At 48.3% G+C, this 24,332-nt stretch overlaps 3 protein-coding genes across 4 annotated transcripts; 1 reads left to right on the plus strand and 2 right to left on the minus strand.

Annotated features, from left to right (window-relative positions):
* Nucleotides 1-14,791: 14,791 nt before the first annotated feature.
* LOC136528152 (spermidine hydroxycinnamoyl transferase-like) lies at nt 14,792-15,913 on the plus strand. 2 transcript variants are annotated; one of them, XM_066521069.1, is made up of 2 exons: nt 14,792-15,018; nt 15,239-15,913. In XM_066521069.1, exon 2 carries the CDS (start codon nt 15,243-15,245, stop codon nt 15,903-15,905), a length of 663 nt encoding a protein of 220 aa, XP_066377166.1. In that variant the 5' UTR covers nt 14,792-15,018; nt 15,239-15,242; the 3' UTR covers nt 15,906-15,913. The 2 variants fall into 2 exon arrangements, with proteins under 2 accessions (XP_066377166.1, XP_066377165.1); XM_066521068.1 differs by having other exon boundaries at nt 14,795-15,913.
* A 241-nt stretch (nt 15,914-16,154) lies between these two features.
* Nucleotides 16,155-17,206, minus strand: LOC136528150 (anthocyanin 5-aromatic acyltransferase-like). Its single transcript, XM_066521067.1, has one exon. It carries the CDS (start codon nt 17,053-17,055, stop codon nt 16,174-16,176), a length of 882 nt encoding a protein of 293 aa, XP_066377164.1. The 5' UTR covers nt 17,056-17,206; the 3' UTR covers nt 16,155-16,173.
* Nucleotides 17,207-18,701: 1,495 nt separating this feature from the next.
* On the minus strand, nt 18,702-20,751 carry LOC136528149 (anthocyanin 5-aromatic acyltransferase-like). The gene is made up of 2 exons (XM_066521066.1): nt 19,940-20,751; nt 18,702-19,510 (listed from the first exon to the last, which is right to left on the minus strand). The coding sequence occupies exons 1-2, from the start codon at nt 20,654-20,656 to the stop codon at nt 18,803-18,805; spliced, it is 1,425 nt and encodes a 474-aa protein (XP_066377163.1). The 5' UTR covers nt 20,657-20,751; the 3' UTR covers nt 18,702-18,802.
* Between the last annotated feature and the right edge of the window lie 3,581 nt (nt 20,752-24,332).

Here is a 24,332-nt window from a genome sequence, read left to right on the forward strand (position 1 = left end):
GTGTTTTTATGATATAAAAAATATAGAATTTATAATTTAAAAAATAGAAACTATTTGTAGGGACGGTTGGATCAGGAACCGCCCCTACAAATGTATTTGTAGGGGTGGCTGGATCAGAAACCGCCCCTGGATTAGGAACCGCCCCTAGAAATAGGAGGGAGTATTAATAGGACGGCGCACGGGAGTGATGTCGTCTGGGCGCTGTCTTCTTCCACCGACGACGCTATCAGGCTGCCCGCGCGCCTAGGGTTTCCGCCGCCGCCCCCGCCGCCGGTCCCGCGCCCACGCCCGCCCACACCCGGCCCTCGATGCCCGCCCCTGCGCGCCAAGGGTTTCCGCCGCCGGCCACACCGCCGGTCCCACGCCCGCACCCTGCCCCAGGCGCCCGGCCCCCGGTGCCCGCCCCTGCGCGCCTAGGGTTTCCGCCGCTGGCCACGCCACCGGTCCCACGCCCGCACCCGGCCCCAGGCGCCCGGCCCCCGGCGTCCCGCCCCCGCACGCCGACGACGCACGCTCCCGGCGCCCCGCGCCCGGCCCCCTGCCCCCGCGCACCGACGACACATGTATGTTCCTCCTCTCCCTTTCTCTGCTGTCCATCCCCATCTTGAACAGAGGCTGAAGAATCCTATGCTAGGATTCCCATCCCCTGATCCCAGCTTGTCCCCCTTATCTGTGTTTTGAACATAGTAAGGCTTCGATTTTGGCGATCAAGGTGAAGTGGGGGCGGATGGTTAGTAGTTTTGCGGGCAATTGAATTCACTGTATGCAATTTGAGCTGTCACTGTTTTTGTGTGGTTTTTTTAGTGCGAAGTTGTATTTGAGAACACTTTCAGAGCGCAGAATTTGCTCAGCTGCTGAGATTTGTAGACGTCCTAGCTGTTGGATAAAATATGACAATGGTTTTATGATTGATAGAAGTTTTCTATTTTAGAGTTATAATGAGCCTCAATGCTGAGCATATAAGTCCAGAACTGATTTTATTTGCTCTTCTTAATTATATTGCTTATACAATTCTATGCCTTCGCCTTCAGACTTGTCGTAAGATTAGTATGCTTGTGTTTGCTTCAATTAGTATGAGATTTGTCGTAAGTCCAGAACTGAAGGGAATGAAATTGAACATGATATAAGCAGTTTCAAAAATTAGTATGCTTGTGTTTGCTTATACACAGGTTTAGGATTGAAGTTTTTTAGAGTGGCAGTTTCAAAAATTTAGGTATCGAGATATCAATTTGTCAACGGATTAGAAATTAAGAATGCAGTTTGCAGGATTTTTTTTACATGGTGCTGGTGATGAACATGAAATTTCTAGCAGCAAGTACACATGTTATTTCTTTAATGGTCTGTTCTGACTTCCTGGATTATATACTATAGTAAAACTTAATTATTTGTTTTTTATTAGCAAGTACACATGTTATTTCTTATTTGCAGTATGACATGATATGATTTGTGGTAGGATCTTGCATTTGAACTATGGTTGGATTGATACATGACGTTGTAGAGAAGAATTTAGTTTTCATTGTTGAGTTATCAGTTTGACTTCAGCGTAATGAGATGTGCTAGATTGCTTGTCAAAATATTGCTGCATTGTTCTAGCATGCTGGCTTGACTGTTTTTTTTATGAAAACTTGTGCTACTTGCTGGACTATGATAGTAAAGTTGATTTACTTGCTGGACTATGATACTTGCTTGACTGTATTAGTTGACAGTTTCGATTTAGGTGATTGTCGTCCACACCTAGCATGTCAAAATCAAGAACTGGACGCACAAGCAAAAGTCAACTCCTAATATAAATAATACAAAATGCTATTCACCTTATAATTTGAGACTTGGAGGATATACTGTCGTTCCTTGGAGTCCATCATAACAAGCTTTGTTTGCCAATCCGTCATTTGCTCTACTTGTTGCTTCTCCACATCATTTTTAAATTTCTCCAGCATCCTAGAAACAACACAAGTACTTATCATGTTTGACATAGAAGCTGGAGGATATTTTGTTCTATGTTTTGTGTTTGGTTTTGATTGGGCTCCATGGCACTTACACTGCATACTTTCAACTGTCTTGATGCTTACTACTTTTAGCACATGCCACTCTGTAACTATCTTGATGCTTACTACTTTTAGCACATGCCAGTGGTTGTCACTGTCTTGATGCTTACTAGCAGTGGTTGTCACTGTCTTGATGCTTACTAGCAGTGGTCGTCAATATCAAATCCTTAGTACTACTGCTACTAATACTTAACTACTACTTAAGTTGTCCTTCCTACTAGTCTGTACTCTTACTCTTACTCTTACTACTACTTCACTACTCTTACTCGTACTACTCTCTATACTACTACTACTGCTCTACTCCTACTCCTATACTACTACTACTCTACTCCTACTCCTATACTACTACTACTCCACTACTACTACTCTACTCCTACTCCTATACTACTACTACTCCACTACTACTACTACTGCTCTACTCTACTACTTTTACTACTACTCCTCTACTCTACTCTACTATCTCTACTACTCTCTACTTTTCTATACTATTACTACTACATAACTACTGCCACTGCTCTTACTACTAATACTCTGTACTACTTAACTGCTGCTGCTACTCTATACTACTACTTAACTAATACTTAAGTTGTCCTTGCTACTACTTTATACTCTTACTCTTACTACTACTACTCCACTGCTCTTACTACTACTCCACTGCTCTTACTACTCCTACTACTACTCCTCTTACTACTCCTACTACTCCTCCTCTTACTACTCCTACTACTCATCTTACTACTTGCTACTCCTAAGTGGCTGCTATTGCTTTTTTACTACTACTACTACTACTCTACTCTACTACTTTTACTACTACTCCTCTACTCTACTCTACTATATCTACTACTCTCTACTTTTCTATACTATTACTACTACATAACTACTGCCACTGCTCTATACTACTACTACTCTGTACTACTTAACTGCTGCTGCTACTCTATACTACTACTTAACTAATACTTAAGTTGTCCTTGCTACTACTTTATACTCTTACTCTTACTACTACTTCACTACTCTTACACTACTACTCTTACTACTACTCCACTGCTCTTACTACTCCTACTACTCCTCCTACTCCTCCTCTTACTACTCCTACTACTCGTCTTACTACTTGCTACTCCTAAGTGGCTGTTGTTGCTTTTTTTGCCAAATCTCCTAGGACTCGCCCAGGACTTGTTGTCCTGTCTTTTGCCATCAGCTGCTGCACTATGTTTGCTAAGCAGCTATTGGTTTTTTTTGCCAAATCTTCCCTCTCCTCTCCTCTCCTCTCCTCTTCTTTGTTTTGCCGATGATGAAATTGTCCAAGTCCATACATTATATGGAATATGAGCTGATGATCAAGAACTTGTGAGGAACTTGACATCATTAGCAGCCGCCCCTACATTACCTTCTCCTCTCTTCTCTATTATGATGCTTTGATGCTCCAAGTTCAAGATCAGATGATGATTGACATGTTTCTGAGGCCTCTACTACTGCTACTACTAGTTTTTTTTGATATATTGTTGTTTTATAGGACTACTTTGGTTTATAGCCCTTTTTTATTTCTTATACCTTCTCGCGTACCTAAAGCACACTTTCTTGCATCTTTTAGAACAAAGCGTGAAATAATGTCATGAACAACAGACAGTGCAGCTCGATGCCCCGAGCATGATGAGCATCCAACCCTTGAGGAGCAAGCACTAGAGGACCAGCTTACTCAGGAATAGTTCGATAATGAGGTAGAAAAGGATCTAGAAGTGATGCTTACTTAGGAGGAGTGTGACGAGGAGGAAGGCCCCGAAGGAGAGGCTGCTGAAGGCAAAGAAGAAGAGGATGATGATGATGATGACTCAGAAGAGGGATATGAAAGTCCCGAGGATCCTTTCCCACTTGAAGCAAGAAGGAGGCCAACAGAGGAAGATTTGGACAAGGATTTTGACCCGAACAAGGAGGTAGGGAAGAAGCCTTAGCTTGTAAATTTTGCTAAAGCTTTGGCTGTGTTACCTCTGCTAACCCTTTGACCTGTCCTATATACAGGTCCCTCCTGAAACTCAGAAAAGACAACGTTGACGTCCACGACATCTCGCTAGACAAGATGGAGTAGAGGAAAGGAGAGCAGAGGCAATAGCCACAGAGACGGATCATGATGCCTCTGCTCCACAAACTCAAGACACAACCACGACTACCAAGCCTAAGAGGAAACGAGGGGATAGAAAAGGAAATCTATATCCAGATAAGGCTTGCTATGTGATAACGAAGGTCGGGCCAGCAGGGGAGATCCTTGAGCTGAAGGAATTAAGAGGACAATTCCGTAATACGATCGGGGCCCTAGTAAGAGATAAATTGAACCCAGCAATCCCTAACTAGAAAGAGGTACCAGAGAACATAAAGAATGCACTATGGGATAGGCAGCTGAAGGTCAATTTTAGATTTTCGGAGGGTAAGCATGAATTGGTAAAAAAATGCTATCAGGATGATGGGAGAGTCATTCCGATGTTGGAGGTCGGAGCTCAACATGAAGTATATCCAAAAGGGGTTAACTCCCTTCAACGAGTTTGGCAAAATAATTCCTAGTCAATGGGAGGAGCTCGTGGCTCAGAAGACTTCACCAGAGGCATTGGAGCTCAGTGCCCGTAACACCGAGCTGGCGAAGAGGAACAAACACCACCATCATCTAGGCCCCGGTGGCTACTATGCCAAGGAAGAGTAGTTTAGGAAGATGGATGAAGAGGCCGCAGCTGCTGGGAATATCGATGTGACGAACTTGAAGGTACGCTCAAGGAACTGGATATATACGAGGAGTACAGAATCATTCGGCAGTAATCTTAAGTTTAATAAGCCGAAGACCCAAGAGGCGGTATCAAGGATAGTGAAATATGCTGAAGACAAAGAGAAGGGCTCATTTAATCCTTCCAGAGAGAGGGACGAGCTAAGCCTTGGCTTGGGAAACAAGGAGCACACAGGCCGCACCAGGGGGCTAGGGAAAAGGATGACCTGGAAGCAAGGATTCGAAGAGGACAGGCTAGTCTTGAGCTCCAAGTGAAGGCTCTAGTTGCAAAGGCGCTGGAGGAGCAAGGACTGTCTATGGAGCCACGGATATTAGTGATGCCGCTGGGAGAACTAGCATTAGTTGGTAGCCCTCCAAAAGTTCCTAGCAGCCAAGGTTCCACTGTAGCCACAACCCTAGTCGATCGCATATGGGAACCAACTAGTTGCACCTTGGTGTTTCTCAGCGGCCGGCAGAACACTGTGATGGAGTTGGCAACGGGTGTGGCACATCCTCCCCATGGCTTACACCACAATAATAAGATACTGCCGGACTACACTAGGGTTAACGTGCATACAATGAAGCCCGAGTTCATGCAGTGGAGGATAGACTATGCAACTCCCGAGGGGCTGGTGTTACTCGGAGACGTTATGTGGCAGTTCATCCTCTGGCACAAACGGGACATTATATTGACTGCTTCTTCGCCGCCTCCCCCTCTCCCAAATTTGGAGCGAGTTGTTGAGGTCGGGGAGATATTTTCACCGTCTTGTGACCCCCACATTCCTGAGATGCCACATTCTTCCCTGCCTCCTATCGAGCATGTGCCTGATAAGATGCCACAACCTTCTCCAGCTCGTACTGAGCAAGTGCATCATGAGATGCCACAGTCTTCTCAACAAGCACAACCGATACATGAACAATGAGTGCCTACTGAAGAAGGTGATGCATAAGAAGATGAGGACATGCCTGAATGGGAACTTTGAAAGAAGATTCCAATCAATATAAGGCAAGTTTATGTTCCGATCAAAGACGTTTCGTCGGTGTCCAAGTGGTATTCCCATGACCAGTTCAAGCCTAAGAACCAAGTTAAAAAAGTCTCATCACAGGGTTCTGAGGAGGCCGTCACTAGCAAACTCCACCAAATTGCAAAGCAGTATCCAAATGTTGATGCCATCAAATGGTCAAAGGATTGCCCAAAAACATATGAAAGAGGCAAGCCCTTCCTACCAAACCGGGACATCCAGCGCCTACCACTTGGAATGAGAAGGTTCCATGATTGGTACTTGCATGTTCTCCCAACGAGCATAGATATCATACAAGCATGCTTTCCCACCGGCACATTTGGAAGCCCAGCCAGGAAAATTGTCTTTGACTTCAATGACATGCACACATGCTTTCACCTGAGAGAAATGGAGATGAATCTAATTCGCACGTGGTGCCTATAAGTCCTTGTCCTCCCGATATGATATGAATGTAATCTTTGAATTTTGTTGTAACTAACCCATGCCATGATTTGTAGAATGCAAGTGCACATTGTCAAACAAATGCCAAGTGTGAAAGCCGGGTATGTAGACCCTCAAGCTATAGCCCAAACAAATTTTAATTACCATAAACGGTGGACACTAGATGCCAAAGAGCTAGCAGCTGCAAAGACTCTTCGGGAGAAAGAGCACATCCATAGTGCGAAGCTAAGGGAAGAGTCCCTTAAGGTTGCGGCATACATTGCCTTGGCTTTCAAAAATCTCCAACACCACTCTACTATATGGCTACTATACAACTTCGAGTAAGCTCAACTCTATACTTAAAGCTTTGTTCGATATATTTTATTCGATGCAAAAGGGCCTATCTAGTTCTATGATTAAATCCATGCAGCAACCACTGGATTTGTATAGCCATCGATGTTGGGAGGAGCATGGCATGGGTCTTTGATTCATTAGATAAGGACACGGTGACATACAAAGACTTCATATCGATTCTCAAGACATATACATATCGACAATCCTCATTAGCTTATATGTTTGTATACATACTTGTAACATTCACTTTTGGATACTAACAAGTTGTATTTGCTAAAATAATTCAAACAGGGCATTTAGGTTCTATGTCACTAATCATCATGGAAGGCATGATCCAGCAAGAAAGGAAAAGCTGGCTATAAAAACACTATGTGCAGTAAGTGTAACTTACTTCTTCAGTACTCCGTTACATGGCTATCAAAAGCATTACTTAACATTTTCATATGCAAAACACACAGTGCCCCAAGCAGAAGCCTGGGAGTGTACATTGTGGATACTATATATGTTCTATAATGGGTAACACCGGTGCCTACAGGAGACACCCCTTAAGGGTAAGTTCGAACCTCTTCACCCGTAGTATAAAAACTTCGTAAATGGTATGAAATACTAAACCGAAAGTTGTTTTCTTGTAGTGGAGAGAAGAGAAAAGAATGAAAAGAGACCCATACAAGGATGACCAACTCTTAGAGCTCGTCGGCGACCTTTGCAACTTCATATTGGACCAGATTGTACACGTCAGAGGCGCCTACCATGACCGAGAGTCTGAGTTAGGTACAAATCCTCAGTACCAACACCTTCGTGAGACTAAAAGGCTAGCTCTAGGACATTGATAACAATGTGTATGGAATTTGTATATTTAATGATGGATTGTATATATTCTTGTGAATTGGACTTGTAATTGTAGTTTATAGAATACTCTTATGCTTGTAGTCGTGGTCGCGGGGTGTTCGGCAACGCGAACGCTGGTCGCGGGGCGTTCGGCAACGCGAACGCGGTTCGGAACGTTGGTCGCGGGGCGTTCGGCAACGCGAACGCGGTTTGGAATGTTGGTCGTGGGGCGTTCGGCAACGCGAATGTGGTTCGGAACGTTGGTCGTGGGACGTTCGGCAACGCGATTTTGAATTGAAAATTTGATTTTTTTTGTGGGAAAACATACTATAGGGGCGGTTCTAGATTGAACCGCCCCTACAAATACCTGTTTGTTGGGGCGGCTGGTAATACGAGCCGCCCCTACAAATCGATTTGTAGGGGCGGCTGGAAACACCAGCCGCCCCTACAAATTGATTTGTAGGGGCGGCCTGGGAACCGCCCCTACAAATGCATGATTTGTAGAGACCCTTGCGTAGGGGCGGCTGGTCAAACCGCCCCTACAAAGGGTTACCAGCCGCCCCTAGAAATGCTTTTTGTAGTAGTGTGAGGTTTATTGGTGAGTGCAAAACAAAGTTGGGGATATGGAAGTTGTCATGACCTGATCGTGCACTTTGGAATAACACATGCCTCATGAGCATCATGTGCACTTAAAAAGTCATGTTTCAAAACATGCATATCAATTTCTGCACTTTCTTGTCTCTATCAACATTTATCGAACAGTCTGACATCACTCGACGAGCAGACTGTTAAGACCTCGATAAACTTGACAGGTCTGCACACTTTTGCATACCATATCACTATCGGACAGTCTTATAGATCACAACCATGCACCAAATGGTGAGTTGTCAAACTCTAAAGCCCCCTAGGCCCACAGGTCAGTACACCTAGCTACCCATCACAAAACCACCCACATCACTACACTAGTCCCCCCTCTCCACTCTCTCATCTCCCTCATTCTTTTGAACAAGGAGCAGAGAAAGAACAAAGAAGAGAGAAGAGCAGAAGGGAGAAGAGAGGAGAAGGAGATGAGGAAGAGAAAGAAGAGGGAAGTCCACTGCCACGCTAGAGCCCTACTGGAGGAGCACGCTGGTGAAAGGTCCTAATATGGCTAGAGAGGGGTGAATAGCCTATTTAAAAATCTACAAATCAACTAGAGCAATTTGATTAGTATAACAAATAGCGAAATGCAAACTTGCTCTAGCACTACAAGGGTTGCAAGCCACCTATCCAACAATTCTAGTTGCTATGATCACTAAACACATAATTTGCTATTTCACTACTCACTAAGAGTTCTCACACTTGCTACACTAAAGAGCTCCACTAGATGAACTTAAACTATAAAGCAAGCTCTTAATTCTAGTTACACTAAAGAGCTTGTTACAACTAGTTTGCAAGAATATAAGTGAGTGAGTAGGGTGATTATACCGTCGTGTAGAGGAGAGAACCAATCACAAGATGAATATTAAATCAATCACTTGGAGAATACCAGAGGGCAAGAGACAACCAACTTTTCTTCTGAGGTTCACGTGCTTGCTGGCACGCTAGTCCCCGTTGTGTCGACCAATACTTGGTAGTTTGGCGGCTAAGAGGTGTTGCACGAACCTCGTCCACACAATTGGACACCGCAAGAACCTACCCACAAGTGAGGTAACTCAATGACACGAGCAATTCACTAGAGTTACCTTTCGGCGCTCCGCTGGGGAAGGCACAAGACCCCTCACAATCACCACGATCGGAGCCGGAGACAATCACCAACCTCCGCTCGATGATCCTTGCTGCTCCAAGCCGTCTAGGTGGCGGCAACCACCAAGAGAAACAAGTGAATCCCGCAGTGAAACACAAATACCATGTGCCTCTAGATGTAATCACTCAAGCAATGCGCTTGAATTCTCTCCCAATCTCACAATGATGATGGATCAATGATGGAGATGAGTGAGAGGGTTTTGGCTAAGCTCACAAGGTTGCTATGTCAATGCAAATGGCCAAGAGGGTGAGCTTGAGCCGGCCATGGGGCTTAAATAGAAGCCCCCACGAAATAGAGCCGTTGGCTCCTCAGTCCACTGAAAAATGGGATGACCGGACATGCAGGTCAGATCGACCGGATGCTGGACCCCAGCGTCCGGTCGCACGATGTGTGCCACGTGTCCCCTGCTTCAAATGCTGATCGCCCGATCTCAACGGTCATCAGTACATTTAACTTGTGACCGGATGTGCTGCTTCGAAGTGACCGGACGTAGGACCCCCAGCGTCTGGTCGTTTCCAGTAAGGTACCAGTCACGACCGGACGCGTCCGGTCACCACCGACCGGACACACCCAGCGTCCGATTACTTACTGTCTCCTCTGTGTGCTGCCACATCAGCGTACGTCAGCATTGACCGGATGCGGACCCTGAGCGCCCGGTCACACTTCGCGCCAACGTCCAGTCACAAGACCGAGATGCGCGCTCACTGCTGCTACTAACCGGACGTCCGGTCACTCTGTGAAACCCTGTCTTTTCTGTATAGGGTGCCGGTGGCACCGTCGGACTATCCGCACTCTACGGGCGAACACTCCACTGGTGGAGTTTTGAACTCTTGCTCAAATGTGCCAACCACCAAGTGTATCACCTTGTGCACATGTGTGTTAGCATATTTTCACAAACATTTTCAAGGGTGTTAGCACTCCATTAGATCATAAATGCATATGCAATGAGTTAGAGCATCTAGTGGCACTTTGATAACCGCATTACACTATGAGTTTCACCCCTCTTAATAGTACGTCTATCAAACCTAAATGTGATCAAACTCGCTAAGTGTCCTAATCACCAAAACAAAATGGCTCCTACCACTTATACCTTTGCCTTGAGCCTTTTGTTTTTCTCTTTCTTCTTTTCAAGTTCAAGCACTTGATCATCACCATGCCATCACCATCATCATCATGTCATGATCTTCATTTGCTTCACCACTTGGAATATGCCACCTATCTCATAATCACTTAGATAAACTAGGTTAGCACTTAGGGTTTCATCAATTCACCAAAACCAAACTAGAGCTTTCAATCTCCCCCCTTTTTGGTAATTGATGACAACCCTTACACAAAGATATGAATTGAAGTTTAATTGAATCCATGTTGCTTGCCCAAGCATTTTTTACATGTGTAAAAGAATATGGACAAGTTTCATGAACCCCAAATGGTAGCAATTGCTCCCTCTACATATGTGCTAAGAGTTTGGATTATAGCTTACACATATGCTTAGATAGGTAATATAGGAGACAATGTCTACCAAATGATGCTAAGGTATAAAAGATGGACCTTTGAAGCGTGATACTAATCGGAGTGCACCAATATACCATCCTTAGCACCATTAGTAACTAGACATACACAAAAACTAGAATACCCCGTGAGATCAACATTAGAAGTAAAAGTCTAGTTTTCATAAAATGAACATAAGTCTAGTTACTTAACCTATGCATGCTAGTTTTTTATTTCATCATTCACAACTACAACTAGCATACACCACACAAGCATGGATATTGAAATTTAAGACTTGTGCTATGCAAGCAAATATATGAACTGCACATTCAAAATGCAACATACAAGTTTATGAGCTTGCTCCCCCTACTTGTGTGCAATTTTGATTGATTGATCCCCTTCTATTGTTATTTCATTTATTTGCTCCCCTTATCTTACTATCTTTGTGAATTTCTCCCCCCCCCCTTGTCAACAATTAGCACAAAAAGGTGAGCTCAAATTTTAGATAGGTTGGGGTAAAACCATGTGAAGTGAGGATCATTTTCCCAATTTGGTTCAATCTAGATCACTTGCAAAAGATATTTAACTCGGTTTAATCCAAGGACAAGCTTCTTCACACCACCAAATAAGGGTTATCTTGTACCATGTTGAGTTAAACACTTATAACTTATTTTCTAGATCAAACACTAGGTTTACAAGCCCACAAACATGTCATATGCTACCACTAGATCATTTCAAGCATACAAGCAATAGTGGTACCATACAAGCATCAAATTCATTTGATTTTCATGAATGAGCCTATTCAAATGTGAAATATGTCTAGATACACTAAACATGTCCTTAGCAAGGATGTATGCCATGCCAATCAACTTTTACCTTGGATTGCTCGAAGAAGAGGCATGTCATACAAGTGGGGGGTGCATCAACACATATTGGAGGAGTCAAGTGTGTTCAATTCATTCCTTAGCTTGCAAAACCTCTTCTCATCAAGTGGCTTGGTGAAGATATCGGCAAGTTGATCTTCGGTGCCCACACTCTCAATGCAAATGTCCCCTTTTTGTTGGTGATCTCTTATGAAATGATGGCGGGTATCTATGTGCTTTGTTCTTACATGTTGAACCGGATTATTGGTTAACTTGATTGCACTCTCATTGTCACATAGCAATGGTACTTGTTTGAATTTGATTCCAAAGTCACTCAAAGTAGCCTTCATCCAAAGTAATTGAGCACAACAACTACCGGCCGAAATGTACTCCGTTTCAGCGGTTGAAAGTGCTACACTATTTTTCTGCTTTGATGACCAAGACACAAGTGATCTTCCCAATAGTTGGTATGTGCCCGATATGCTCTTTCTCTTAACTTTGCATCCCGCATAATCGGAGTCTGAATATCCAATCAACTCAAATCTTGCTCCTTTGGGATACCATAATCCAACATTTTGTGTATGCTTCAAGTACCTCAATATTCTCTTTGTTGCCTTCAAATGACTTTCTCTTGGCGAGGCTTGAAATCTAGCACACATACATACACTAAACATCACATCTGGCCATGATGCAATCACATAGAGTAGGCTTTCAATCATAGACCGATACTTCTTTTGATCCACCATGTTGTCACTAGCATCACTATCCAAGCTTCCACTTGTCCCCATTGGTGTACTAATAGCTTTAGCATCATCCATTCCAAACTTCTTTAGCATGTCCTTGATATACTTGCCTTGACTCACAAATGTGTTATTCTTCATTTGCTTGATTTGAAGACCAAGGAAGTAGCTAAGCTCTCCAATCATGGATATTTCAAACTCACTAGCCATCATCTTGCCAAACTCCTCACAAAAATTTTGATTTGTTGACTCAAAAATGATATCATCAACATAGATTTGCATTACAAACAAGTCATTTCCAAGCTTCTTGGTGAAGAGAGTGGTGTCAACCTTTCCCATTTTGAATCCCTTAGAGAGTAGGAAATCCCTCAATCTCTCATACCATGCTCTTGGTGCTTGTTTTAATCCATACAAAGCCTTTCTCAACTTGTAAACATGGTTGGGTTTCTTTTTATCTTCAAAACCAGGAGGTTGCTCAACATACACAAGCTCATTGATATACCCATTTAGAAATACACTCTTCACATCCATTTGGTACAACTTGATGTTGTGGGCACAAGCATAGGCTAACAAGATTCTAATTGCTTCCAATCTTGCAACCGGGGCATATGTTTCTCCAAAGTCAAGACCTTCAACTTGAGTGTAACCTTGAGCTACTAATCTTGCTTTGTTCCTTATTACTATCCTATCTTGATCTTGCTTGTTCCGAAAGACCCACTTAGTTCCAATCATATTATGATCCTTAGGCCTCTCAACTAACTCCCATACTTGGTTTCTTGTGAAGTTGTTTAGCTCTTCATGCATAGCATTGACCCAATCAACATCCTTCAAAGCTTCATTTATCTTCTTAGGTTCAATTGATGACACAAATGAGAAATGCTCACAAAATGAAGCCAATCTTGATCTAGTTTGCACACCTCTTGAAATATCACCAATTATAGTATCCAATGGATGATCTCTTGCAACATTGGTTGGTTGAAGCACTTGCACTTGATTGCTAGCATTTGATTGATCACAAGCACTTAGGATTTCATCAATTCACCAAAACCAAACTAGAGCTTTCAGCTGGTGACCCCCTTGACCTTGTCGGTGTGCTTTACATATTTAGTTTACCCATGGTGGTAGCGCTGCATGGGTGGTTTTGCTGCCTCTGTTTCATCGTCGACAGTCGCATGGAGGACTTCAGTGTGGCTGGTTGTGGCGTGCCCTTCGGCACGTGGTGCTCCAACTCCTTTATTGGCAGAAGTGTAAGGCTTTCTGTCCCCTTTTTTGCGAAAAGGTGGGAACTTTTGGCATCCCCTTGTGTGGGTTCCTTGTTCGTGCTAATGATAGTGTTGGTAATGGCAAAATAATCTTCTGGTCGTTGGTCTCATGGTCGACACTAGCGGATCCCTCATCCTCTCCTTTTCTTCGCATGTCGGCAACCGATGCTCATTTAATGTCAATGATGCATTCTGATGGAGTTTCCAGGCGCTCACTCTTGTGGCAGATCCCTGTGAGGCTAGGAGGTGGATCTTGGCCCGATCTCGACAGTCATTTCTAGCGGACGATGTTCAGGTGACGATGAGAAGAACATTCTGGTGTTTTTGGTGTTGCATGCTGTAATTTCCAATTTTGCCAAGTTGTTTTCTATAAGACTGGGGATGTTTTGTGCTATGGCTTCTTAATACAATTTCTCCCTTTGCAAAAAATATAACATGTCACAAAATATAGGATTATATGGGAAAGTTAGTCTCCATAATTTACAAAGCATGTATATGGACATTTTTCTTTTCTTCTTCTTTTGGCCTCACACACACATCTATCATTTTCTCTCTATCCCCACCATTTAGATCTCATATAGAACTAGATCTAGACCACCAAATCCATCAAAGATAAAAAAAAATAACAAATATAAAATACATAGGAGCCACAAACTAGCCACTTACATACAACTCTTCCAAACAAATCAAGATCAAAACCTCCCTCCTTGAGAAATCACTTTTTTGGGCCTCCTTAAGCACCTCAACTCAAGCAAGAATGAGTCCAAGTGAGTGATCTCTGGAAGGGAGAAGAAGGTGTGGTTGATATAGGCCTCATTACCATTAATCCTTAACAGAGGCGTACAACCACCTCTGTTAACAATGGGGCATTAAAACATGTTACTTGGCCACCTCTATAAAATTATTAATAGAGGCAGTCTTCCTAACTCGCTCGTCCTGTAAAAAAATTAACAATCTCATTAGAGCACCCGCCTCCATTAACAATCTAGATGACAAGTATATTAGATTAATATAATCGTGGAACATAATTTCATGATAAATATAACATTTGTATACCTAGTTAAATATAATTATATGGATTTGTATGTAAATTTTCCTGGGAAGAAGCAGTAGGCAACACAAGGCGACCGACACTCACAGCACCATCCAACGCACTGTTCGCTTGGCTTGTTTGGCTGATAAGCCATGACTAAAAGTATTGTCGACTGATTTAGTGTGAGAGAAATATACTATTCATTGACTAAACAAGTACGGCTTATAAATCAAACAAGCCATGGCCTTTGTCTCCAATCGATACAATACAGTGGTGGGCGAGAAGTCGCCGGCAGCAGGTGAGACCGATGTGGATCGATACAATACAGTGGTGGGCGAGAAGTCGCCGGCAAGTGGTGGGCGAGAAGTCGCCGGCAGCAGGTGAGACCGATGGGGATCGATACAATACAGTGGTGGGTGAGAAGTCGCCGGCAGCAGGTGAGACCGATGTGTAATGTGCTTTGATCATACTCCTGCTGGCTGGCTGGTTCTTGCATAGCTAGATTATCCGTACGCGATGAGCTCCAGCGTGCGTCAACGTCACCCATGTCCTCCCGGATCAAAATCGAGCTGCGCTCTACTCGCCGTCGCCGCAGCCCCTCCCCGACGACGACGGCATCATGAAGCTGACGTTCATTTACTCCCTGTTCGTCGACAGGGTCATGCCGATGCGGCGGCTGTTCATGTACGAGGGCCCCGGCGTCCCGCCCTTCCCGGACCTCGTCGGCTCCCTGCGGTCCTCCCTCGCCACCGTGCTCGCCATCTTCTTCCCTCTTGCAGGGAAGCTCACCTACCGCCCATCAGCCGGCGGTGACGTCGTCGTGGACTGCTCGCCGGCCGCGGTGTCGTCTGGCGTCAAGTTCGTGGAGGCCGAGTACGCCGGCGGCATCGACGACATGCGCCGCGTGGCCAGTGGTGGCGGCGACGAGGGCGACAGGGACGCGCTGATGGAGCTCGGGCCCGAGCTGGACGCGAGGCAGCTGCCGGCCCCGGTGATAGCGGTGCAGGTGACGAGGCCGGCCGTCGGCAGCGGGCGCGCTGTGGTGGTCGCGGTGGCCATCCGCCACGCCGTGGCTGACGGCCACTCCGTGTGGCAGTTCATGAGGGCGTGGACAGCCGTGGCGCGGTCGGAGGAGGGCTCGGAGGCCATGGCACGCCTCATGCCGCCGACCTCCCATCTTCCCTACAGCAGCCGTCGACGCGTCGGTCCCGGCCCACCTCTTCCACCTCCCCGACGCCCCCGGCCATCTTCCCGGCTTCCTCTGGTCCTTCTCCACGGTGGACACAGCCAACTTAAATTGATGATAACTTGGGACAACGTCTAATTTAGTCAAAATCCTAGACTCAAATTTAGATTTAGAATATATGAGACTTATGGTATAATTGTTTTTCATTGAATTAAAATGTGTCCTCATTAAAATACAACAATCGTCAACTATTGAAGATATGCAGCCCCCTTCTTCTTTTTTCGAAACTGCTCTTGTTTGTTTGGCTTATTACAAACACATGAGTTTCAAACACTGCAGTAGTGCAGTACACCCCAAGCAAATGATCGAGTTTTGATTTTTTTATCAACCACCTGCGTCGTCATATTTACTCCAAATTTTTGGCTCCGTCCCCTCGTCGTGACACCTGCATGAAGTTGGCTGCGAAGCCCTCCATGTGTGCATGGTCCAGCGACACGGTGACCTGCACACCGCCGTCCTCCGCCCCCAGCAGCAGCACCAGCTCCCTGGTGAAGAGCGACACGAGCTCCACCCGGCTCGGCGCGCCCCACCCGAAGTCCGTCTCGTACGCCATGAACCTGTTCGACGACCCCGTGAACGTGAGCCTCTCCTTGGGCAACGCGAGGAAGTCCTCGAGCCAGAGCTCCGCGCCGCCCAGCGGGTCCTTGAGCTGCGCGCGGACCGCGTCGCTGATAGCCACCGCGGCGTGTCCCAGCCCGGCGCCGCCGTCGCGCAGGTGGCGCACGGCGGCCCTCGCGTAGCACGGCGCCACGCAGTTCCCGAAGTAGCGCTCGTCGACCGCCGGCGCCGGGCCGAGGCGGCGCCGGAGGTCCACTGCCACCAGGAAGTAGGCGTCGCCGCCGGCGGGGTCGTCTAGGGACTTTGCGCGGACGATGGACTTCCACACCAGCGACGACACCGCAACGTAGGTGCTTGGGAATGTGCCCAGGTGTCCGCCGATGGCCTGGCTTTGTGTCAGTATGCTCTGCTTCAGCGACCTGATGTCGTCGGCGCGGAGCAGGAAGCTTCTCCTCCGCTGGTCCAGTGGCGTGTACAAGGACGGAACGTCGGGGCCCTCATAGAAGAAGAGACGCTGCATTGGCACCCTGTCGACGAATAAGGCGTCCATAAACGAGAGCTTGACATGGCCGTCGTCGGAGACGGCTTCTGGTGGTGACCAGATGGCAGTCTGATGATCTGGGGATGGAAGCACATGGGTGACGGCGAGAATTCGCACCCGGGACCTCATGGTGCTGGTAGCTTGTTGATCACTGCCTGCTGCTTTTGAGTTGCAAACAACTTATTATCCTACGGTTCCTACATGATATCGAAGTTGGCCATTTTCTAATGCGTAAAATATAAACTGTGGAGGCTAGAATACTACCATTTGGCAAGCATGGGTGGCCTCACAGCGAAACACTGATCGACCGCTCCAAGAAGACACATTATATCAACCCTTTTGTGGCCTAACAAAGACAAATGGAAGCAGTGCCTCCAATTTCCAGTCAATTTGGTTGCTATTCCCTGCGTCTTGATGTAACTAAATAGACGATAATACTTTTCTCTATAAACTTAGACAAACTTGAAATAGTTTAATTTTGGGACAAACTCGCTTATATTTTAGGATGTGGCGATTAAAAATGAACATGGTAAGTTACCATGCTTTATTGAAATCTAATAGATCAAATCATAGTTGACAAATCAATATTCCTTACTGCATAAAAAAATTCTTTATGAATTTTACATGGTAATTGGTGAACCCTACAATGGATCCAAATAACACGGAGACACAAGCTTTCGGGTCGGCAATACCATTTATCTAGCCACCAATGTGCCTTGTCGTGAGAGTGTTCTTGGGACGGCCTTAAGATACCACAGGTGTGTGGTTGATTCACTCTAGTGGCCCTCCACTTCTGAACCTCATCGCCATCCACAGCCTTGTTGGCAACAAACCATTTACCTAAGCTTAGTTGATGAATGAACCACATCTTCTATGTACAGTGATGTTGCACCAAATCATCCTTAAGCCAGAACTTGAGGTCTTCAAGGCTCTCAAAAACCATACCCTTATGGATGAACACCTTCTCACTATTTGCTTTCGACTCCATGGACCTCTATCCACCCTTACGAAACACAAGCTTTGTTAAACGAATGTCCTCGAACAAATACCGACATCGAGAACCACTACACTTGTAGTGTCAAGCTACCTCCTCTCCTTCGATGCCAATGGTGGAATCATTATGCCCGACATAGTCAATGGCTGATGGGTACGACCATGTAATGACTTCATCATGATGGGCAATGCTTGTGTTTCCCCAATCACTTGTTCATGCCTTTGACTAGCCTCTGCCACCGCATCACCCCCATGCCACTTAAACTCATGGACATTATCATCTACCCTTTCTTCATTTCCCTCATCGTCGCCATCTTGATCATCGACAACCCTTTTTCCATTCGCCTACTCCTAAAAGGTCTCTACATCGTAGTCCTTATTAACATGAGCCTCATCATAACCAGGATAATCTTGCTCCATCTCACGAATGGATACATACGATAAGTCCAGCATGAAGCTTAGTTCTTGGCGTGATGATGGGCCTTCTTGGTTTACTTGCTCAATTGGCTCCTTATCAATATCAATGCTCCCTCGCAATGGAACTATTGCCCTCAACCCTTAGCGTATTGTCATTACGACCTACAATTCATTTGAGATCCCTTCACTAAATTCTTATAAAAGTTCCATTTGACTTAATTTGCATGAGCACATAGTAAGTCATTTTTCACTGGCATCGAAGTATGGAACCTACTAGGTACCAAAGCTTCACAAGCATCCTCAGCAACATCAAAAAGCAATCTAACTCGACGGACCACTTCATTAAAAGACGGTAGGTACTCAAATTTCATTAATTCTTCACTTATCTCAACCAAACCCAATCTCTTTTAATTTATTATAGTGCCACTAGAAAAGTAACACGCAGACAACACAATCCATCATGGTGTCATTCCAAACCGTCCAACTGCGACAAGAAGTTGGCCTCGAAGTCTTCCATGCGTCCCCGGTCAAGCACCACGGACACCTGCACTGCGCCATCCGGCGCCCCGACCACCGCCACGAGCTCCCTGTCCAACACAGCTGCGAGCTCCACCCGGCTCGGCTTGCCCCAACCAAAGTCCGTCTCGTACGCGGCGAACCGGTTGGACGAAACTATCTGCACGAACCTGTCCTGCGGGACCGCCTGGTAGCGCTCCAGCCACCTGTCGACGTCGCCCAGCGGGTCCTCCAGCTGCTCCCGGACCGCCTCCCGCACCGCCGACGCGGCGCGCGCGAGCGCGCCCACGCCGCCGTCCCTGAGCTCGCCCACCGTGGCCCTCGCGTAGCACATCTTGACGCAGTTGCCGAAGAACGCGGCGGGCATGGGCGGGCGCAGGCGCGCGCGGCAGTCCGCGCCGAACAGGAGGTAGGCGTCGGCGGCGGCGCGGCTCAGCGCGTTCTTGGCGCGGACGCCGGACGTCCAGACTAGGGACGCCACTGCGGCGTAGGTAGTTGGCGGCTTGGCTACGGCGGCGGCGTCCGGTGCGCCGTCGCCATCGGCATGATTGCTAGTCTGGAGTGAAATGCGCTGCTTCAGAGACCGGATCAGGCGGGCGCTGAGCAGGTAAGTTCTTCTCCCTTGGAGTGTCGTGTCCGGTTTTGGGAATGCGTTCACCTGTTCAGACGATGATGTGATTGCAACGCGAATTATTCCATGCAATTTTTCAAACTACTAAGAAAATTGAAGTGAACTGATATTCCAAATTTGACATCTTAAAAAGTAATTCAACTGAGAATAATCTTGGGATATCCTGGTACACACAAATTTCTTTATTTTCTTTTGTTTTCCGGGTCGTCTCAACTCTCAAGCAACTTGATCCTTGTTGTCTTCTGATGTGGCAGCGAGTGATCAGGAACAATGATTGAGATTTGAGAAGACTTCACTGTGCCAACTTGATTCGATCACAGTGATTGAGAAATGTTTGTCCGGTGTCCTCATTTTCCACGGCGATTAATTGAAAGAAAAAAAACTGCTCTGGCTCGGCACCACAACACTGACAGTCAAACACGCTGAATTGACGGCTGACATAACGAAGGAACTCACCATCGGCAATTCCGGCGCGAAGATTCGCAGTAACATGCGCGACACGGCCTCTGCCTTGGGATGGCGGTTGATCACCGCGCGGTCGAACACCGGCGGCAGGAACGCCGGCAAGGCCGGCGAACCGCCCCGCGCCGCGGCAGCCCACGCTCGGATGAACTCCCACAGCGCCTGCCCGTCACCCACTCCATGGCACATGGACACGCCGACCACCACGGCTCCGATCCCGCCTCCGTCGTCCGTGTCCGCGGGCCTCGTCACTTGCACGACCAGCGCGGGGACCGGCAGCGCGCTGACCACGACAGTGGGCACGAGCTGCGCGTACGCCTCAGCGTCGTGCTCGGCGTCGCTGGCAAGGCGGCGCATGTCGTCGGTGCTGCCGGCGTACTCGGCCTCGACGAACCTGACGCCCTGGGAGATGGCGCCCGGGGAGCAGTCGATGACGACGTCCCCCGACTTGGAGACCGCGAGGTTGCCGGCGAGCGGGGTGAAGATGGCGAGCGTGGCGGCCAGGGAGGACTGCAGCGTGCCGAGCAGGGCAGGGACGGGCGGCAGGTCGTCGCCCTCGTAGAAGAAGAGGCGCTGCATCGGCTGGTAGGGGAGGAACATGGTGTCCAAGAGCGAAACCTTGATGGCGTGGTCGTCGTTGTCTGTCAAAGGGTTGGAGGTTTCAGAGGGTCGGACATGGGTGACACTGAGAACTCGGACGCGGGAGCCCATGCTGGTGGACTGGTGGTGCCGCGAGAAGTGAAGCCTAGAAGCAGTGCGTCAGTGTGCTTGTGGTTTCGGGTAGAGGCGGATGAGCATGCTGTTGGAGACTATACCACGAACGCTACGCGGTCTCATGTGGTCCACATATTTTCTCCATCACACAAATATCTACTCCAGATGGCTATATTTCTTCTCTCCAGTTCCATCTCCTCTCTTTTTCTCCTCCCTCTCTCCATTCAAAGCAACAGGGAGAGGAAGATACCGCGGAGCCTGTGACTCTCCTCCCCGTCTCGAACTCGTGTGCTTGCGAGCCAGGGGGTGCTCGCCACACAGCACGTGGTGCTCGTGCTTGCCAGCAAGGGGTGCTCGTCAGCTGCTGGCATGCTTGTGCTTGCCGGGGAGGGGGTACTCGTCGGCTGCTGGCCGCTCGCCATGGGTGTTGCAGGGGGCGCTCTTTGAGTAGGCCGTCGTGCTCGCCGGTTGCTCCTCGCGCAAGTGCTCGCCCAGCGCTGCTTTTGTGGCCTTATGCAGGTGCTCGCCCAGTGCAGTGCCTCCGCTGGGGCACCGGCAAGCTCCATGCGCCAGCGTCGAGCTCCGCAACGATGAGCCTCCTTTTGTTCATACAGCAAGGTGATATTACGCTGAAAGCGCATGTTGCAAGAGTATGTGTTAAGTATTTCAGATATTTCAGAGGTAAATTGCAAATGTTATATATCGATGTTTGTCGGTGTTTCGATTAAACACCAACGAGTAAAATTGTAATATTGTGCGTCTGGCCCAGATGGTGTGCTAAAAAGACACAAGGTTTATACTGGTTCGGGCAGAATGTCCATACGTCCAGTTCGTGGCTGCTGCTCGTGTTATTTGCACTGAAAAGTTCATAGTAGGGGTTACAAACGGGCGAGAGAGGGACATGTCCCAAGTCTCTGATGGAAAGGTCGAATGGGGGCTGAGGGCTCGGTTGCTGCTCAGCTATGTGTTCGTGGTTCTATTGTGATGTAGTGTGATGTGCGATGCGGTCAATCGATCCCCTTAGTGGGGTGCCCTGCTTTCCCTTTTATAGGCCAAGGGAGAACATAGATTACAGATGGGAGAGAGAAAAAGTAAAACGAGAGACAAAGGAAGTCTTTCAAGGATGCCGGGTCTTCCTTTTCCTCTGTGCGGGCCCCGCTGACATGGCAGGCGGTGGCAGGGATAGCCCCATGTCGGGCGCATGGCCATTGGTCCTGACAGGGCTACGCTAGGTGTCTGTCCGCTGACAATGTCATGTCCTAGCATTGTCAGCGGGTTGTCACATCCCATCCCGCCTCGGCGGACGGCGTGGCGGACCAGGGTGTTGATCAGTGGCCACACGGGGAGCAGGCAGCACAGTGACTGCACGTCCATCACTGTGGGTAATGCGTGCTTCCTTCTGGACCATAGCGGTTGTCGTTAGCTTCCGTAAGGATCCGTGCCCGAGGGCAAATAACGGCACCCACAACACTGTAGGTCAAATATCGGCGCCTACAACACTGTTTGGGCTCTAACATGCCTGGAAGGTCGCAAATCACCCTTCTGGCATGGCCTGATGGGACTGTCCTACAGGGATGCAGGGTACGGTTCTTGGTATTGCGGTTGACTTTGAGCTCTATGTGTTGTTGTAAAGGGGTCGTGCGTAGACGTCGGACGAGGCAGAGCCAGCCCTCAGACATCGGACGAGGCGGAAACAGCCCTTAGACATCGGGCGAGGCGGAGCTAGCCCTCAAACGTCGGGCCAGGAGGAGCCAGGGCGAGGCGGAGCCAGCCCTCAGACGTCGGGCGAGGCGGAAACAACCCTCAGACGTCGGGCGAGGCGGAGCCAGCCCTCGGGGGCCAGACGGGGCGGAGCCAACCCTCGGGAGCCAGCCGAGGTCGAACCGACCCTCGGGGGCAGGGCGAGGCGGAGCCCGCGACCTTCGTGGCTGGATGAGGCGGTGCCTAGCAAGAGGTGTAGTCGTGCTCATGATGCTTGGATGAATCAATGTTGATGGGTATTAACTCCTCCTCTTCGTGTACCCTAGTATTGGTCCCCGACAGTAGCCCCCGAGCCCCCTGGCGATTCGAGCAGAATCGTCTGGGGATTTTTTGACCTACCGAAGGGTGCGCGTGAGCGCACCCGTTGGGTGTTATCCCCGAGCCTGCGGAGGAGTAGAATACTCCTTCGGAGGTTTTTTCGATTGGCCAGCAGGTGCGCGCGAGCGCATCCGGTGGGTGTAGCCCCTGAGCTTGCGGAGGAGCAGAATACTCCTTCGGAGGTTTTTTCGAAAGGGAGGACTCTGTGGGCCCTAGCCTTCTCTTGTCGCCCATGGCGTGTCCTGGGGACGGCGATTCCTTTTTTCCAAGGTCGGACCTTTCGCGGGTGTGGCCGTGAGACTTGATGGTTTGTTAGTTGGATAGTTCGATTGGGGTCCCGGTATTACATTCATAGGGATCTAGCCAGGGCCAGCCTGGCTGAGACTCGATCGAGGGCTGAGACTCCTGTGACGCTCATGCGCCTGAGTTCTAGCCGCTTGCAGTCCCATCCCTTATCGTAAGGGTGCCTTGGGACGACCGTCAAAACCATTGATGGGCCAGTCCTCAAACTCCTAGGCCCAGGTGGGCCGGAGAAACGCTTTTTGACCTGTATTCCTTTCGCTAGTAAAGAGTCCTGGTCCGCTCGGGCAGATGAAACGTCCGGCGTGTCTTCGGAGGGAAAGGATAGGGATTGCGGGCGCATATCCCGTGATGTGACGTGGTGGCGGATCGTGGTAGGCGCGGAGATCTAGGCAGGCGGTTGGCTTCCTCGCATCCGTCGCCCCTATAAAACCAAAGGGTTTACCCCTAGGGTTTCATACTTTGCCTCCTTGCCTTCGCATCTGCAACCGTCGCTGCCAATCGCCTAAGTTCTCCTCATCCGCGTCTTAGCCGCTGTCGAGTTCGCATCCACCCACCCGATCTTCCAATGGAGCCGTGGTGCCATTCTGATGTCACCCTCCAGTGCATGGAGGGCCTTGTCCGCTGCGGTCTTCTCTGTGCATGGACCGCCGCCGAGGAGTGGCAGCTTCCCGGTGAGGAGGACGTACCGTCATCGCTTGACGGCTATGTCATCTTGTTCGTGCGCTTCCGTGAGCGGGGGCTTGCGACCCTTGCTCACAAATTTCTCCGGGGGTTGCTGCACTACTACCAAATCGAGTTGCAGCACCTCAATCCCAATGGAATCCAGCACATGGCGGCGTTCGTCGCCCTGTGTGAGGGATTCCTGGGGATTAGTCCCCACTTCGATCTGTGGCGGTACTTCTTCGCCGTCACCCTCTAGAAGAAGCGGGAGAAGAAGCAAGAGCTGAGCACGCCGATGGGATGCGTTGGCATCCAACTCCAAAACAATAGGGTCGGCGAATACCCGTCAATGCATCTATCAACCTCCAACAAGGGGTGGCATTCGCATTGGTTCTATCTCAAGAACGACGTAGCCGCCTCCCTGCCTGAGTTTACCGAACGTCTAGCCGAAGAGGTCCCGGACTTGTGGAGAAAGTGGGGTGTCCCAAAGAAGGACAAGAAGAAAATCCGAGACCACCTCATCGCCATCCGAATCCTAAAGGAGAGGGGCCTGAAGGGGTCGGGCATCATCGGGGCCTACCACACGAGGAGGGTGGCGCCACTGATGAGGCGTGCGCTTCCCCTGTACGCG

Source organism: Miscanthus floridulus, chromosome 19 (assembly GCF_019320115.1).
Source record: "Miscanthus floridulus cultivar M001 chromosome 19, ASM1932011v1, whole genome shotgun sequence".
NCBI lineage: Eukaryota > Viridiplantae > Streptophyta > Magnoliopsida > Poales > Poaceae > Miscanthus > Miscanthus floridulus.